Consider the following 18,644-nt stretch of genomic DNA (forward strand, 5'->3'; position numbering starts at 1 on the left):
TGACTGGTAAGTCAAGAATTGCAGAGTGTGGTTCCTCAACTAAAATAAGGATGACAGAATTCTATGCAAATAGCTGGTAGATTTTGATTTCATGGAATTGGAATTTAGCCATAAAATATAAAAACAGAAATTTGTAGTCAGGACATCAAGTTAAGGAATCTCATTGCCCTTTCTTGGAAATTTCAAGTGAAATTCTGAATGATATCTAAAAACTGCAATTTTGCATCAAAAGGATGAGCCCAACAGATGATGGAAAGGATGCCTGAAAGTTTCAGACCATCTTTTACAGGAGGCTTTAGTACAAATGCATCGTGCTCTTGGGCCACCTTAGAAGTCCCTTACTGCTACAGAGCCAAATAGTGCCAGTCTCTTGTTAAATATGTGGGTGACACAAAGCCTAGAGGCCCTCATAGTGTCCATGGCCCATACAATTCTCCAGGCATTTCCTACCAGCTGATTGCTTAACTGTGCTGTTTACATCTCTTCAGAATTAAGTCATACTATAGTAGTCATTCCAAGACCACTCAAGATGATAGGAGCATGAACTTCTCTTGGCCATGTATAGCCTCTCATTTTCTGTAGCTGTTCATGGGGGAGCAGATGCATTCATGTGAGCATAACAGTACCTGGAGAGAGATGCCCCTGTGGTCTTCCCCTCCTCCTCGTCTCCAAGCTCTCCTCTCACAGCTGGAGGCTTTTGCTTGGAACAGCAGGTGAAAGTGGCCAGAAAGCCCATGCGGAAGCGTTTGTTCATGAAGCAGTAGATGATGGGGTTTACGCAGGAGGAAGTGTAGGACAGTAAATGAATGAAGGAGATAGGAGCACCTGAGAGAAGCTGGTCTGCTGATGTGGTGTCAAATGCACGCCAGGCATTTACACTGAAGATGGGAGTCCAGCAAAGAAAAAACAAAAGCACGATCACCATCAGCATGCGGATGACAAGCTTCTTGGCCATCAAGTTGGCTGTTGAGCTGCTGCTTCTCACTCTGTCTATTTTGGCGCTGTTGGTGGCAGAAAGCTGTTGCAGTGACATTTTTCTCTTCTTTTTGGTTTTTTGCAGGTAACATCCATCTCCATCCTCATATTTGTTGCTACTTGTGCTGGCTTTCCTTTCTGTAGGTACAAATCAGCAACACCCACATAAATAAGCAGCACTGAACATTTCTGAATAGTGATTCAACATACAAACTGATTAGTGGAGTCTAAATTTTGAAGTAAACAGAACTCTTCATGGATGCCGAGTGAGTAGTGGTAAAACCTGTCGTTCCAATTCTAAAATGAGTTTTAATTCAGTCACTTTTGTGATCATCTGGGGTTCTTTTTCCATGAATGACTAAATGTCTCTACTACTCTGAAAACAGCTAGCAAAAAGGGAACACTATGATTTGAATGCTCAAATATCTAATGGAAGTTATTTTAACTGTATTTTTGTAGGTTAAATATACAATTCCTGTCATATTGCTTAATGGAAAAAATAATGTAATCTGTGACCAGAAATAATATACACTTGATTTATGTACATAAAAAATAGGGAATTACAAATATTCAGTCTGAACCCTTTCCAAACAATTTGCAGATGAAGGATTATTCACAGAAGAAATATGCCAATAATTTTGATTGCAAAACTATCACATGTATTTGTTAATCTCTTCATAGAGGCTTTTGAAAACAAAAAGGAGGTGGCATTAATAGAATTACAGAAGGGTCTCAACATTCACGAACCTAAGATTCGCAAATTCAATTATTTGCGAGCAGCTGCTTCCCCAGGGGGCTCCAGGCAGCAGCACTGGCAGCTGCTACTCCCCAGGGGCCCTGGGCAGGAGCGCCGGCAGCCGCCGCTTCCTCTGGGGTCCCAGGAAGGAGCGCCTGCTGTACAGTATTCACAAATTCAACATTTACATGGGTTCTCAACACAGAACCCTCACGAATGTTGATATCCTACTGTATTGACTCAGCTCTACTATTCACATCTTCAAAGACAAACTTAAACAAATACAAACATGTTGTTACCTCGTGAAGATTTTCTCTGACTGACATCAAACTTTATTCCTCTGTATAGTTCCAAAGAGATTAAGCCATATGCAATCATCATTATAATCCCAGGAATAAGAAAGAGTATGAGCAACAGGAAAATGTACCTGAGAAAGTCACAAAAGGGACTGAAATTAGGGAACATCAGAAATACAGAGCAGCAGCTGTATACTTTTGAAGTTGTTTAAAAATACAAATGAAATGTTCTAAGGCTCATGAATGGTAGTGCATTGCCAGCTCTAGAAACTGGAATCCTCTTTTTCTCCGCAAATGCAGTACAGTAGGAACAGCAGCAGAGCTGGTTCTCTATGAGGTCCACCCAGTGTGTCTTAGGTCTGGTCTACACAAGAAAAGAAATTCGACCTACAATACGCAACTCCTGCTAAAAGAACTGCATAGCTGGAGTTGACCTTCCTTAGGCTGAATTTCTGGAATGGCTCCACTACGGGAGGCCTACAAAGAGGGGTATGGTTGCCAATTAGGCATGCTAAATTGAGCCCCAGAAGATTGACCGCAGCACCATAGACATAGACTCTCATAACATCCATATAGACATACCCTCAGCTCCAAAGAGACTAAAGGCTGAAATGATGCTTCAGTCTCTTTGTCTATTCAAATCCTGCCCTTTTGCCAAGACCAGAATCAGAGTGGTGGTTTTTATGGTATAGAACCTTAACCATCAGGAATTCAAAAGTTACCTGTGCTGAAGTGAGATCTTCATATTAGCCATTACCTATCAAGAGAAATGTTTAGCCCTGGTTCATCGTGTTTACTGAATCCACAGTCTCTCTCATTTCACTTTATTACAGATGTTGCAGATTGAGGGGAAAATATGCTTGGGACTCTGGACCAATTTTTTTCTCCTTTCCTCCTCCTCATCGAGCAGGATAATTACATCTGAGTGGGATTGTAGCCTACACTCCTCATCCACCACAGTTTCAGAGAAGCGGGCCCCTGCCTCCACCTCCAGAGGCAAGCACTGGAAAGGAGGAACACTTCATTCCCCTCAGCCCCATGTGGATTCCGAAGGGATCAGTGGACAGTTATTTTTCATGTTGAACCATTCCATAGGAAGGACTCCACAGTAAGGGAAATCTTTTAAGTATTTGATTGCACAGTGCATATGTGTAAGTACACTACATAACAAAGCCCAGGAAATTCTTCTAATGGTACCCACACCCAGGGAAATTATTTTGCTTTGAAGTATTTTACTGACAAATCAATCATGTATTTTTGATCCTCAGCACTTTCTCCTTACAGGAACATCTCTGCAAGTTCATGGGCATTGCTCTGGATTTACACTGGGCACAGTGATGCCGACAGCCACTGCAGGCTCCAGAACAAGATGGGATGGGGACTGGATTCATGAAGGGTAGAAGGGGCGGAGCCTAGAGCATTCAGCCTTCAACACCAGATGGACTATGCTACTGCCCCCCGCATTCCCTCACAGCCACATGCAGTGGTGCAGCAGAACTGCTGCAGCAATTTAAAGGGGCCTGGAGCTCCAGCCTCCGCTGCTGCCAAAGTAGCAGTGGTGGCATCAGCCGGAGTGCCCAGCCCCTTTGAAATGCCTGGCCCAGGGGCAACTGCCCCTTTTGGCCCTCCACCCGTCAGTGGGTCTGTAGTGGTGTAACTGAGCTGAATTTGGCCTTTTAACTTTTTTCTTCCTACATTCCTCATTATGGCAAGTACCTTAGACTCCTGAAAGTAATAACATCAAATAGATGTTCATATGGATGCACCATATTTAGATGGTACAAACAACAGATCTTTGCTGCACCAACTAAAGTGCTTGGTTGTCGGCCAAAAAAAAAAAAAAAAGTGGGGGCAGGCTGAGGGGGAGCGTTAAGGAGTAAAAATGAGTTTGCTTTAATATCATGCTGCAGTTCCTTGATCATGTCTCTGTGCTGTGTATTCACTCTCGTTGGGTGTGGACATTGATGAACAGTGACTCTCCCCTAATAATCTGCTGCCTCTTCTACGCTAATCTCCCTAGATCACTAGATTGGTTCTGTTCTCAGGTACATTTGCTACCTCTCCAATTTTCATTACATCATATTTGTTCACAATTGAAATGGCATCAAAGACGTACAGAACAAAGAAATGATTCAATCTTGCATCGTGCAGCTTTTAGACAGATTAACCGATAAAAATAAACAAATCCTCTGGACAGACAAAAATAAAACAGATGGGAGCTATACTAACAAGAAGTATCTCTGCTGGAGGACTGAGATGCCTTCTTTTCAGTGACAATGGAAAGCCTCAGAAACTACTGTTGGAAAATCTCTGGCCTCTTACGTATTTCACCCCTATGTGAAGCAAAAGTAGCAAATAGTTTTAAAAACAAAAAAGCAGCAATTACAAATAGAAATGCTGGTGACTTTTTAAACAAGCACACCAGAATTATAAACAGTCACTAACGTTTAATAATTGATTTTCAACAGGCTTAATATTAGCATGTAATCCTATTTTTGCCAGATAATTATGTTGTTTAAACAGTTGATTATATCTTACCAGGACTGCTGAATGACATCACTTGGCCAAAGGAGGCGACACATATTAGCTGTGCTGTTGTTATATTTTGTAAAAGGCACCAGTTTGCTGTAAATTGGGTATGGTGACATGATGGTAAAGGAGAGACACCATGTAGCAGCAATCACCTTCAAAGCATGTGATTTCGTCTGCCAGACCCTGGACTGTAAGGGTTTGCAAATAGCACTGTATCTCTCCAAAGATATGGCAACCAGATTGAATGTTGATACACTTACTGAAACACCTAAACATATGAAATAAAGAAATGGGTTCTTGTGTTAAAAGGATGATGGCTCTTTGTACATAAACCTGTTAAGTATCCATGCACATATGCAAAATGATGAAAATATAGCATTATTCATAGTATTTGCTCCCTCCCCTCTTCTCCCCAGTAATTAAGTTAATAGTGGTGGACCAGATTTATGTTTAAGTACTGATGTGTATGAAAAAACAACTGACATCTTTTAACTCAGTCCATCAAAGCAAAAAGGTGTACTTTGATCCTGATTTACCTTCGTATTTCTTGAGTTTTTACACTGGTATAACTTCACAGAAACATAACTGGTGTCTTTGAAATGAGTGGAGTTACACTGGTGTGACTCGGGAGAAACTAAGCAATCAATCACGTAATTTTTTAGTTCTAAATTTTTAAAAAAAAGACAAATAGCTTGTCTAATAACCTAACTTTCTGTTTTGATAAGTTAACAATGCAATTACATTTTCATAGTCTTTAGTGTACCACCCTCACTTAAAACTGGAATAATTCGGTAGGAATTAAACCCATTTTCTACATAATGCTCGTTAATTTCTCCTCCTTGCTATATACAATACTTCAAACCTTCAGTGCAATGTGCTGTTTTGTTTTCATTATGCACCTCTGATGGGCATGCTGTATGATAAGAAATACATATTCCCGATCCTTAAATTTGTCACATAAGAATTTTATGTTATGAAATTGCCTTTCTTGTGTAAATATTTTGGTTAAAAATATAAAATATGAAAAGTTTTACATCAGTTTCTGTAGTTTACAGTGTTGCATATTCACAATCTTTCTATTTTAAGTATCTATTTGTCATTACAGTTCCTTTGTTAACCTAGATAGTTTATGGGACCATTTTGACTTCTGATTCTCACAATAAAATTAGCTTCTTAATTGTAAAACTTCTTATTAGAACATATTCATTTTGAATATATATAATTTTTTTTTTCAATGTAAGCATTACGACCAAATATGTAGTGGTGGTAACCAGGAGTCCCAGGTTCGTGTGTGTGTGTATTTGGTGGTAACACTTAAATTGAAATATGAAAATACAATTTTCAGTAATTTTCATGATGCTTGTTAGTAATTCATTCCATGTTTAAATATGACCTTTAGTTTTATTGATTTATATCTAAGGAAAGATGTTGATTTCCCATTCCCACACTTCTAAAATGTATTTTCACATTACATCACAGTTTTCAAGGGCACAAGTTAAACAGAAATTTGGAGGTTCATACTGAGATAACAAACTTTGCATAGTTCCCTCTTTACTTTTTAAAATTAAACCTAAAAAGCAGAGACAGTTTCACCTATGCAGATAATTTATAAACCAGGCTGTATATAAACAACTTCTATAATGGGAGGCAGATGAAGCCAAAGCATATTGAAGGTTGGAGATGTCTTTAAAATATGCCTCCATAAAAATAGTATCAATAGGCTCTAATAATTTATTTTCTAAGTGACTCATTGCCCTATCTGATCAGTTCACAAATAATGTATTTATTTTATTTGTTCTGACAGCCATTAATATTCCAAAATCAGAATGTTAGGGATTTTTTTCTCCCCTGTCACTTGTTACCAGTAGCAGAAGTTCTACCCTCGGTTACTTTTGTAAAATCCTATGGTATTTGTCCTGTAATTAGAACAATAACTATTCTATTTGATGATATGTAAGAAGGATCAACATCCAACACCTCTCCAGGGCTCGACTCTGCATCTGGCTGAGCCGAATCCAGCAGAATACTTAAGGATGTGCTTAATATAAGTGTGTGCTTAAATGTTTTGCTGGATGAGACAAGAACTCTGCATAACAATCGCAAATAAGAGCACTAACATTTGTTATCAGTGTGATCTGATATGACTTTGCATACAGCACACAAGGAAAATTTTTGGTGATTACAGGGGGTGGCACTTTTATTAGTCTCTTTTTACTTGGGCGGTGAAGGTTGCTGGGTTTTGCAGCCACGCCTCCCCCCCAGCTAGAAGTGGACTCCATTATGTGCAGTGTTTACAGTGTGGTTCAATGGCTCTCAGCACCCCTCTGTACAAATGGTTCCAGCTCCCCTGTCTTTTTCTAGCAGTTTAAGTGAAACTTTATTAATTAAAGAAAATTAAATTAAATTAAATAAAATGGGTTTTATAGAACATTTTTTCCATCTTCATGTGACTGCCTGGGCTACTTTTGTTCCTTAGTGCTGATCTTTCCACTAAGATGTTCATGCCCAATGAGTCCTGTTTATCAGGTGTCGAGAGCACTTTAAACCTCAAAGGATTTGGCCCATCTCTAATATCTTACAATCTTAATGGGATTATTCTTTAAATGAGGTATAAAATTCAGAGACTTACCCATGAAGTAGGTGGCAGTTCTGCAAACAGCACTACCGAATATAAAATCCTTCAGCAAGTTGGGAATGAGGGTGAAAGGCATGCAGAAAAGGCAAAGCATGAGGTCGCTGACAGCCAGCGACAGCAAAAATATATTAGTGACGGTCCTCATCCTTTTGTTTCTTATCAACACTGTAATTACCAATGTGTTTCCCAAGACACTGAGCAAAAATATCAACAAATATAGCAGAATCCGAACTGTCAGATGTAAATCTGAAAATTGCCACAATGGAGAATCAGTTAAGAAATATGTAAATCAGAAAACTAATTAACTGTTGTCCCTTTTATCCCTTAATCAAGAGGTGAAGACTGCACATCATTCAAGTCAGCAGACTTGATTCTGATCTCATTTATGCAATTCTACTGAAGTCATGTCATTACACCAGCGGAAAATGGATGGAAGTTAGAAAGCCTGGGCCTGATTCTGACCTACCTGAACTGTTCTTTAAGACAACGAGCAATGTTAGGACAATCTATATTATTTTAATGCATGAGTAATTTTTATTTAGGGGCCAAAGGCAGCAATATACTTTCATGTTAATAGCTTCCACTTCTAATTACTTTTTTAGATCAGGTAACTTTCACTGTTATAGAATTATTCAAAAACAACATCAAAGTATGTTCCATTAAACAATTGCTAGCACTGTTTACATTCCATTCTAACTGCATATTGTTCTCTACTTGCATTTGCAATCTGGAAAGACAGGACACATGAAGTTCTCGCTTGCTTGTTTCTTATCCAAACTCAGCAACAAATGGTTATTTCATACTGCCTCACATACAACCCTTTGTGTACCTGTTTTTCTTGAAATCTTCATGAGTTTGCCTTCAACTGGAACTGCTGCTGCCTGGAGGAGAATAAAAAAAACCCCAACCCTATTTTTTTCCACATACCTTTAGCAGGAGGAGGTGAATCATCCATACAGAAAAATGTATCATTTTCCATGACTATATCACACAGGAGAGTAGTAATATTGGTTCCGTTCTCAAGTAGGCTGTCACCAACTATTTCCATTCTTCAGTCTCCACAGGCTAGCTTCGATGTGGCAAAGGTGGATTTGCAATTATCTGCCCATTCTTTCTATGAGCACAAATATTCCTGAGTGAAAAATGCAGTATAAAGATGTGATGATTTTTCTGAGCAAGTCTTTTTTCCAGCTAGCTATGAGGAATAACCAGTACAAGGAATTCAGTTCTGAATGGAAAAGATTTATTCCTGTAGCCTATAAAGCAGTTTAGATACATGAGAGAAAAGCATGGACATGTACGTCTTCTCCTGTACCTTGTAGATCCGCCCCCCTCCTATTACTGGGTTACTGTTGAGTTTATAAACATACTAGATAGCGATTACAATATTAACCCCTTGCAAGCTTGTTTCAGCTCACCCATCTACAGTAGCTCTCTTTGTGAAACTGCTATTGCCATAGGCAATAAATCATGACGAATAAATGATATAACAAATTACTTTCCCAGCTAAGTTTTAACAGTGTAATAGAAAATACTTGAACAAAAGGATGCAGAAAAGAGGAAACATATAGGGCTTTATATGTCTACATTTTTCATTTTTATATAAAAATAATCAGTTTCTTTTACGTGTGGAAAAAAATGCAGTAACATCTCTAGCTACAACTGAAACACTGTAAGTAACAGCAGGAGTAATTTACCAGGTTTCTGTAAAATGGGAGGTTATGATACTTCTGTTCCGCTGGAAAGCATTTTGGGGTTCTCATATGGAAAGCACTATATAGGCCTGATTCAAACCCCACAGAAGTCAATGGCAGTCTTTCCATCAATATCAATGGGCTTTGGATCAAGCCCCATATAACGTGAGATATGAATATTGTTAGTTAAGGTAAGAAAGAGCATGTGGATTGTCTCTGAGTATGGGCTTATATGGAAGTTTCACAGATCTCTTGAATTTACATTATCTGTAATTGGACTACAATATAGCAAACATGAATATCTCAGAATGAAGTATTTTTGCCCTCCTGGCTACGTCCCAAGAGAAGAATGCAAATGATGGAACTCAGAAATGCAAATGAAGTGCTGATTTACAAATCTTGCGCTTCATTTTCATACTCTCGCACGATCACATTCCCGGAAGAGACTTTCCTGAAAGCAAAACCAGTTGTGATGCTGGGGTTCTGGAGGCAAAAAAGGCCATTGTTGACAGAACCCTTATTCTTCAATTTTTCCAGGAATAACGGTTCTATCGACAACAGGGTTTTATTTTCCATCAAAACTGCATCTACACAGCTGTTTTTGCTGTTAAGAAAGTCTCTTCCAGGAAGGTGATCGTGCGAGATTATGCAAATGAAGCATGAGATTTGTAAATCAGTGCTTCATTTGTGTTTCTGAGTTCCCTTATTTGCATTCCTGTCTCTGGAGAGGAATGTTGTGTAGATGTAGCCCCTCTGAGAGGTATTTGTTTCACCTCCTCTTAAAAATCTCTAATGGTGGAGGTTCCATGACTGTCTTAGGCTACTTATTCCCGTGCATTACCAGCTTGACATACAGGAAGTTTTTTCTAATGTCCATCCTTAACCTCCCTTGCTGCAATTGAAGCCTATTTGCTTTTTGTCCTATCCTCAGCGGTTAAGAAGAACAATTTTTCTCTGCCTCCTTTTAACATCATTTAATCCACTTGAAAACTGTTTTCATGTCCCTTCTCACTTTTCACTCTTTCAGTCTTCCTCCCCCGGTCATGTTTTCCAGATCTTTAATCATTCTTGTTGCTCTTCTTGGCACTTTTTCTGATTTGTCCACTTCTTTCCTGAAATGTGGCACCCAGAACTGGACACATTACTCCACCTGAGGCATGAGTACAGTGGAAGAATTACTTATCATTTTTTGCTTACAGTATGCCTGCTAATATATCCCAGAATGATGTTTGCTTCCTTTGCCACAATGCTACACTGTTGATTCATCTTTAGCTTGCAGTTCTCTATGGGCATGTCTAAAAGGAGCTGTACTGCCGGCAGCTCCATGCTAATGAGCAATCTTGCAATGCAAATGACTGCTCATTAACATAATCATGGGGCTCATTAGCATAGCTGCATGAGAGCTCATTGTTGGCAGAGGGTGCTGCTGGCAGTAAACAAGCTGTGTGGATGTGCCAGCCCCTTATGCCTTCAGAGGTTTAGCTGGCAGAGGCACATCCACACAGCTTGTTTACTGCCGGCAGCACCCTCTGTCAATTGTGAGATCGTGCAAGACTATCCTAATTAACCCTGTGATTATGCTAATGAGCAGCCATTTGCAATTGCGAGACTGCTCATGAGCATGGAGCTGCTGGCAGTTCAGCTCCGTTTATTGGTGCCTTATAACACTCAGTTTCCTTTCCACAGTACACCATTCAAGAAGTCAATTCCCATTGTGTATGTCTGTGACTGATTGTTTCTCCCTAAGGGAGTACTCTGTCTTTATCTTTATTGAATTTAATCCTATTTACCTCAGACCTTTCTCTAGTTTGTCCAGTTCATTTTGAATTATAATCCTATGCTCCAAAGCACTTGTTATCCCACCCAGCTTGGTATCACCAGCAGACTTCATAAATGTATTCTCTATGCCATTGTCTAAATGATCAATAAAGATATTGAACAGAGCGGGACTCAGAACTGATCCCTGTGGGACCCCACTCACTATGGTTCTCCAGCATCACTCTGAACCACTTATAACTACTTTCTGGGAATGGGTTACTACCCACCCGTGTACTCTTTTTGTAGTCCCTTGATTTCTCAGAAGGTCATGCAAGACAGTAAAGACACTAAAGTCAGGATATACCTCATCTTCTGCTTCCTCCTATCCACAAGGCTTGTTACCCTGTCATATAAAGCTATCAGGTTGGTTTGATATGATTTCTGCTTGACAGATACATGCTGATACTACTTACCACCTTATTATCTTGTAAGTGTTCACAGACTGCTTCATTATTTGCTTCATTATCTTTCCTGGATGGTAAATTGACTAGTTTGCAATTCAGCTGCTTGACCTTATTCCCCATGTTACTGATGAGCACTATATTTTCCCTTTTCCAGTCTTTTGGACTCTGTTCCATGAATTTTCACTGATAATTGTTAATGGCTCAGACATCTCAGTAAGCACCTTGGGTATTCTAGGCTACATTTCATTTTGCTGTGGTGATTTGAAGACATCTAAATTGTCTACATAATTTTTAATTTGTCTTTCCCTATTGTAGCCTCTGATCTGACCTCATTTTCACCGGCATTCATTCACCATCACCAAACTTTCTGGTGAAAATCAAAACAAAAAAATCAAGTGCCTCTGCTATTTCCACATTTTCTGGTATTATTTCTCTGCTTACCCCGCCACACAAACACATGCGCGCGCACACTGAGATAGCCATGTTCAGTGTTGGGTACCCCAGAGTTCATTGGGATTATTCAGATGAATAAAGGTAGACACATTATTAAGAACTCTGCTGTAGTGGGGCCTGGGTCTTAATCTTTTTAAATCCAATCTTAGGACAGTATTCCGATATTTAGTTACACCACTATACACCTGGACTAATTACTGAGGTAGCTGAAATCAGAATATGGGAGCTATCCTCAGTTAATGTAAATTGTCACAGCTATACTGACTTTGGGAGGTTTGCCCATTTACACCATCTGAACATCTGTGCCCCAGCCCTCTGCCTCTGGAAGTTTTAATGGTCGATGCCTAAGCTGTTCATTTCCTTGTCAAACTGGAAAAATGTCATTTGTATTTTGTTCTTACAAACTTCCTTGACAAACCTTATAATCTTCAGTAATCTGGTTATCAAAAAGGGAGGGTAATCATCAGGGCTGGCCTTTGACAGGGACAAAAAGAGCAAAACCCCGGGGTGCCTCGGGGGCAAGGGCTATCTCTGCTACTCTGCAGGCATCTGCAGCTCCATGGCTACTGCCTTGGAGCTGCCTCCTAGCCAGCTGCTCCCAGGAGCTTCGTGATGGCTGGGGGTGCGGGAGGGGAGAGAGGGTGTGCTGATACCAGGGTGCCCCCTGCTGCCCCATGTACTGAGGGGTCAGGGCTCACCAAGCTGGGACAAAGCTGCAAGTGAAGGAGATCTGAGATTTCGTTCAGGCTGCTTCATGCCTCTCTTTTAAAGGGACAATGTGCAATCTGTCACAATCTCCGCCAGCCCACATTGCTTTCGTCTCCTCCTCGCCCCCAAAATACTTATGATGTGGTAGTTGTTGTTCATATAATGCTGCACATAAATGCTCTGTAATTTAATTCTTTCAAAATACTGTTTTATTGTTTGACTGGTCTGTGCATTTCATAACTGTATTTCTCTCTTATGCTTAAATTTAACTCTCTGAGCAGTGAGTTCTAAACTAACTAACCTATCCTGGCTGGAGTAATTATCATTATTATTTTTATTACCATATTATGGTTTGCCATTCATTATTTTAAAGTGGGACAAAAATAGTATCCTTCTCAAATGTAACTCTAGCTTGTACTAACTAATGTTTGTCAGTTTAAAAAACAGTAGCTAATCATATAATTTTAGACACTGGGCAGATGAAGGTTGCTCATTTTCAAATTGTAATTTTAATGTTATCTGTAAAATAACTTAACATTTGCATGGAAATAAATGCAGTTCAAACTGTGGTACAAATAGCAATGATGGAGCCAGTTACAATGAGTCCCAGACATGATTGTGATCAGTACACATACATGCCAAAATATTTTTTTAAAAATTCCCTTACTTAAAAAATAGAAAAAACGTAATCACATGTTGAAATTATGGTTTTATTAGGGCTGTCAAGTAACCACAGTTAAGTGATGAGCTCAAAAATTAATTACACTTAAAATTAATCATGATTAATCACAATTTTAAATACACCGTTAAACAATAGAACACCAACTTAAATTTATTAAACATTTTTGGATAGTTTTGTACGTTTCCAAATATATTGATTTCAGTTACAACACAGAATATAAAATGTACACTGCTTACTTTATATTATTTTCATTACAAATATTTACACTGTACAAATAATAAATTAAAGCAATTGTATTTTGCAGTTCACCTCTAGCAAATATTATAGTTCAGTATCTTTACTGTGAAAGTGCAATTTACAATGTAGATTTTTTCTGGAACTTAACAGCAGTCAAAACCAAAACAACATAAAACATGTAGTCCTCTCCATCCTACTTCTTGTTCAGCTAAATACTGAGACAGACACATTTGTTTACATTTATGGGTGATCATGCTGCCCTCTTCTTAATTATTATATCACCTGAAAGTGACAAGCTTTCACATGGCACATTTGCAGCCAGCATTGCTACATGCTAAATATTCATATGCCTGTTCATGCTTTGGCCACCATTCCGGAGATCGTACTAGCATGCTGATGACACTCATTAAAAAAAATGTGTCATTTAACTTTGTGACTGAACTACTTAAGGGAGAATTGTATGTCTCCTGGTTTGTTTCACCTGCATTCTGCCATATAATTCATGTAATAGCAGTCTTGTATAAACTTTAAGGGGTCATTATACAAGACTGCTATAAAAGAATCCAGCCTTGGGCTCCCCCTCAGACAGTCAAGTCAAATATGGTAAGTATTACTGAAAATCTTGTTCATCACATAAAAAGTTCTACCCATCCCAAAGGATCAGACAGATTACCCCTCCAGGTTAATGAATGTTTCAGATCTTATCCAAATCCATGCTTACAGCCGTTTCCTATTAATTAAACTAATAAAAGTTATTTAAAAAAGAAAAGAGAGATTAAGTATTGGTTAAAAGTCCATTACACATTGACCTGAATAAAATTCTTAGGTCAGTTTCATAATAGAGATGGCTAGCGTTACAGTTGCAAAGACTTCTTTTTGAACTAGTCCATAGTTCAGTCCAGTGCCTAATATCTAGGTGATCCAGAATGGATTTGGAGACTTCAGTATTGTGATTCAAGCTTTCCCTGATAAAGCTTAAAAACATTTGAAATAAAAAGGATAAGGGCCCAAGAGATTTTTGTACAATTGTCCTAGCTTTGCATTACCAATACTTACTTATAGTATAAGGCAATTCCCTATTTACCACCATTTACAGGTGACTTACCACAAACTTCAAAGAGAAATTGAGACAGTGATATCAGTTTATTATCTTCTTTTGATCTGTGAATTAACAGAATACAAGGGTAGACAGGAACTATTTGGTTACATTTTCCATCTCTAACAATAGGTCTGTAACCAAACACAAACACTATCTACTAATATAGCTCTCAAGGGTGAATCTGGGCCAATTAGCTTGCTAATTGTGTTACCCTTTCTGGATTCATGTCACATAATCATTCCATTCTTTTTATATTAATAAATATGTTGATCTACAACTATGCTATCTTGGATTTTTGGGGAATAAAACAACTAGTTCTTTAGCACCTTAAAGACTAAAATTTATTTATTAGGTAATGATCTTTTGTGGGTAAGACCCACTTATCAGTTTGGAGCACAGAGCAAGAATCCAGGGTTTGTATACCTGGGGGAGACAGGGGAGGAGATTTTTTTAAATGGGGAGGGAGGAGACTACCCATCATTAACAGGACCGGGGAAGAAGTAAATTAAATTAAATGGGTTGGGTGCCATTGCCCTTGTAAAGTTTAAAATAATTGAGATCTCTGCTAAGCCAAAGGTTGATTTTGTGAGCGTTCCTGTTATGAACCTCTTTTCAGAGCAAGATTCGTCTATATATTCTTATTCTGTTTCTTATATCTGAGATGGTTTAATTAATCATAGTGCTTTGCTGCTTACTCTTTTCATGCCAATTGATACTAATGAGTTTAGTTATAAACCATTTGTATATAATGGAAAAAGTGCATCAAAAATTAAACTCCATTTTGCAGTTTGTTTTTGAGGTAATCTGTGTTGGACCAAGGTAGAACGGTGATTTTCAGTGGGGGGCAGAACGCGGGGCTGTTCCTGCATCTGGGAGCCTAATCAGAGGTAGCCCTGCCCTACTAGCTGTGGCTTCAGTGGTTGTGGCCCCAACAGTCCTGGCTGTGGGGCAGCCCAGCTCCAATGTTGGCCTGGCTGCAGTGGCCATATCAGATAACCTGGCCCCAGGGTTGTCCCCCGACTCCCTCCACACACTGTACCCTACCCTGATGCCCAGCCCCCATGCCCTGCTTGCTGTAACATTCTACTGCAATACCTTGCCCTGAGTGCCTGACAAACTTTGATGCCTTGCTCTGGACCCCTCACATGCTCCAGCCCTTATTCCTAACCCCCTGATAAACCCAATACCCTACTCTAACTCCTGCACCCCCACACATTGCAATCCCCTGCTCTGAGTCTCACATGCACCCTAACCCAGATTTTTGCACCTCCTTGTTCCTAGTACCCTGCCCTAACTTCTGCACTCCCTACCCCAGTCCTGTAACCTGAGCACCTCCTATACCCCAACTCTGACTCCTGCACCCCCACATTCCCATCCCACTGCCCTGAGCCTCACTCATCATCCCATAAGTTTTGGAGTATTTCTAATTGTCTCCTTGATTTGTTTAGCTTCTTGAAGCTAAGCTATGTGTGGATAACATGCATTTTGGGGGGTTTGCTACCTTGAGTTATTAGAAGGGATGATAATACATGTATTCCAAGAGTAGTGTTCATTTTTCTTTTATTTGATTTGATATTAAACAGTTTAAACTTTACTCTTTATTAATTATCCCTTATTTTAATATATTTTCTTCCACACCTATGGATTGTTTACAATATATGCTTATTATGTAGGGTTTTTTTTTGTTCATATTGGTGGTTCACATCCACATACTACCTCAGTATTGGAGTTGCACATAAGAAATTGCAACAAGCCCAAAGAAAATTCAGCCCCTCCCAAAATGGAGAAGGGCAGGGCCCACTGTGTGAATGGGGTGGTCTACATTTACAAAAAATCTCACCCCCCTTCCAATAGTGACCATCTCACAAAAGCTCATCACCTATAGTAGTAGTAGGCATCCTTCAGTCTGCACAGACTATGGATCGTGCCCTTTAAAGTTTCAATTTAAGACTTCATTTACAGCATCTATTGTGACTATAAAGACCCACACGAGAGTGACAGTCCTTGCTGCATCTCTTGCAGATGTAGTGGGTGTCTGGCAAGTCCTTATTGTGATTTCTGTGTGCTCGCTTCTCCTCTGCTAGCTGTCTGATCTTCAACTCGCCCTTCTGAAGGCCCTTGTGTAACCCCTGCCTCCATCTGCCGCGGTCGTCTGCTAGTTCTTCCCAGTTGTCCAGCTCGATGTCTACCTCTCTGAGGTCTCTCTTGCAGACATCTTTGTAACGCAACTGGGGGCGTCCAGGGGGTCTTTTGCCAGAGGCTAGCTCACCATATATGATGTCTTTTGGAATCCTTCCATCGTTCATCCTGTGGACGTGGCCAAGCCAGCGGAGTCGACGCTGCCTGAGGAGGGTGTGCATGGTTGGGATTCCAGCTTGCTCGAGGACGGCGGTGTTGGTAACTCTGTCCTTCCATGATATTCCAAGGATGCGCCTGAGGCAGCGCAAGTGGAAGACGTTCAGCCTCTTTTCCTGGCGGGCATACAGGGTCCAAGTCTCGCTGCCATAAAGGAGGGTGCTGAGGATGCAGGCTCTGTAGACTTGCATTTTGGTGTGAGTGTACAGCTTGTTGTTATTCCACACTCTCTTGCTGAGTCTGGACAGAGTTGTGGCCGCTTTTCCGATCCTCCTATTTAGCTCAGTGTCCAACGACAGGGTGTCAGTGATGGTGGACCCGAGGTAAACGAACTCGTGGACAACCTCTAACGTATAGTTGTCAGTGCTGATTGATGGGGATTCAGCAACATCTTGACCAAGTACATTTGTCTTCTTTAGGCTGATGGTAAGCCCAAAGTCCTTGCACGCTTTGGAGAACCGATCCAGCAGTTTTTGAAGCTGGTCTTCTGTGTGAGACACTACAGCAGCATCGACTGCGAACAGCATGTCTCTGATGAGGACTTCTCGCACCTTAGTCTTAGCTCTCAGCCTTGCAAGGTTAAACAGTTTCCCATCAGATCTTGTGTGCAGCAAGATGCCCTCTGTTGAAGATCCAAAGGCATGCTTCAGGAGGAGTGCGAAGAAGATCCTGAACAATGTCAGAGCAAGCACGCATCCTTGTTTGACGCCACTCCTGATTCTGAAATTATCTGATAATGCGCCGTCATATTGGATGGTTCCTCTCATGTTTTCGTGGAACGACTGGATCATCTTCAGTAACCGTGGAGGACAGCCTAACTTCTGGAGCAGTTTGAACAGACCATCCTTGTTGACCAAGTCAAAAGCCATGGTCAAGTTGATGAAGGCTATGTAGAGTGGCTTTCTCTGCTGCCTGCACTTCTCCTGCAGCTGCCTTAGAGAGAAGACCATGTCAACGGTAGACCTCTCTGCACGGAATCCGCACTGCGATTCGGGGTACACCCTCTCAGCAATCTTCTGGAGTCTGCCAAGGATGACGCGAGCGAACAGTTTACCTGTGACGCTTAGGAGGGAGATTCCACGGTAGTTGTTGCAGTCGCTTCTGTCTCCTTTGTTCTTATACAACGTTACAATGTTAGCGTCACGCATATCCTGTGGAACCTCACCCTCTTTCCAGCACAGGCACAGCAGCTCATGCAGGGGTTCCAGGAGTGTGTCCGCAGCACATTTGATTACCTCTGGTGTTATACCATCCTGACCAGGGGCCTTTCCTGCTGCAATGCTGTCGATGGCTGTCTTCAGTTCATCCACAGTCGGCTCTTGGTCCAGTTCGTCCATTACTGGTAGGAGCTCGACGGCATCGAGGGCTGCGTCAACCACAACATTCTCGCGTGAGTACAGCTCGGAGTAGTGCTCGACCCAGCGCTCCATCTGTTTGGCTTTGTCAGCGATGACAAATTGTTTTGTTAGTTTTTACAGTGCTACATGACTGCTTTTTTTGTTTGCACCCCCCGCCAGAAATTCCTGCATATGGACCTGCATGGTGTGGCTTTGCCACAGGGTGCTAGGGTGAGGTGGGTAGACGGGTAGGAGTGACCCAGGCAAGCCTAGCGGGAAGCATGGGGCAGCGAGAGGCAGAGCAGTGCTCGTGAGGTGACAAGCATGCACCCTGTCATCATGAGGCTCCTTAAGTGGGACAGCTACTGGTGACCCGGTGCTGCGGGGCGAGGTGGGCGCTCTGGACAGCAGCTGCAGGGTGAAATGGTGGCCTTTGCATCTCCTGGGCCAGCACTCACGTCTCTCTGCGCCCATGGCGCCCTTCACGCTACTGGGCTGGGGAGGAGCCGAGGGCGGGGACAAACGGGACAGGGAACTCTGCTGTGGGGGAGCCAGTTTCCAGCCGGAACCCGCAGCAGAGCGCCCCCCGCTCCCTTAGTTGCCTGGTAACGCCGTCAGTGGGAGCTGGGCAGGAGAGGGTTGGGCGTGTCTCCGTGAAACTGGCTCGGCTGCGAGGCAGCTTG

At 41.1% G+C, this 18,644-nt stretch overlaps 1 protein-coding gene across 1 annotated transcript; it reads right to left on the reverse strand.

Annotated features, from left to right (window-relative positions):
- Nucleotides 1-586: 586 nt before the first annotated feature.
- Nucleotides 587-8,222, reverse strand: CCKAR (cholecystokinin A receptor). Its single transcript, XM_074991771.1, has 5 exons — nt 8,102-8,222; nt 7,169-7,420; nt 4,546-4,807; nt 2,011-2,138; nt 587-1,113 (listed from the first exon to the last, which is right to left on the reverse strand). Exons 1-5 carry the CDS (start codon nt 8,220-8,222, stop codon nt 587-589), a joined length of 1,290 nt encoding a protein of 429 aa, XP_074847872.1.
- Between the last annotated feature and the right edge of the window lie 10,422 nt (nt 8,223-18,644).

The sequence above is a fragment of the Carettochelys insculpta genome, chromosome 4, assembly GCF_033958435.1.
Source record: "Carettochelys insculpta isolate YL-2023 chromosome 4, ASM3395843v1, whole genome shotgun sequence".
Classification (NCBI taxonomy): domain Eukaryota; kingdom Metazoa; phylum Chordata; order Testudines; family Carettochelyidae; genus Carettochelys; species Carettochelys insculpta.

Bases quoted from the DNA above. Each gene is read 5' to 3' on its own strand.
- CCKAR (XM_074991771.1), bottom strand. From the start codon at position 8,222: ATGGAAATAGTTGGTGACAGCCTACTTGAGAACGGAACCAATATTACT. The intron at 4,808-7,168 runs GTAAGTCTCTGA...TCATATGTTTAG, and splicing joins AACTGCCACCTACTTCATGG to GTGTTTCAGTAAGTGTATCA. The intron at 1,114-2,010 runs GTAACAACATGT...TTGTACCTACAG, and splicing joins TCAGAGAAAATCTTCACGAG to AAAGGAAAGCCAGCACAAGT.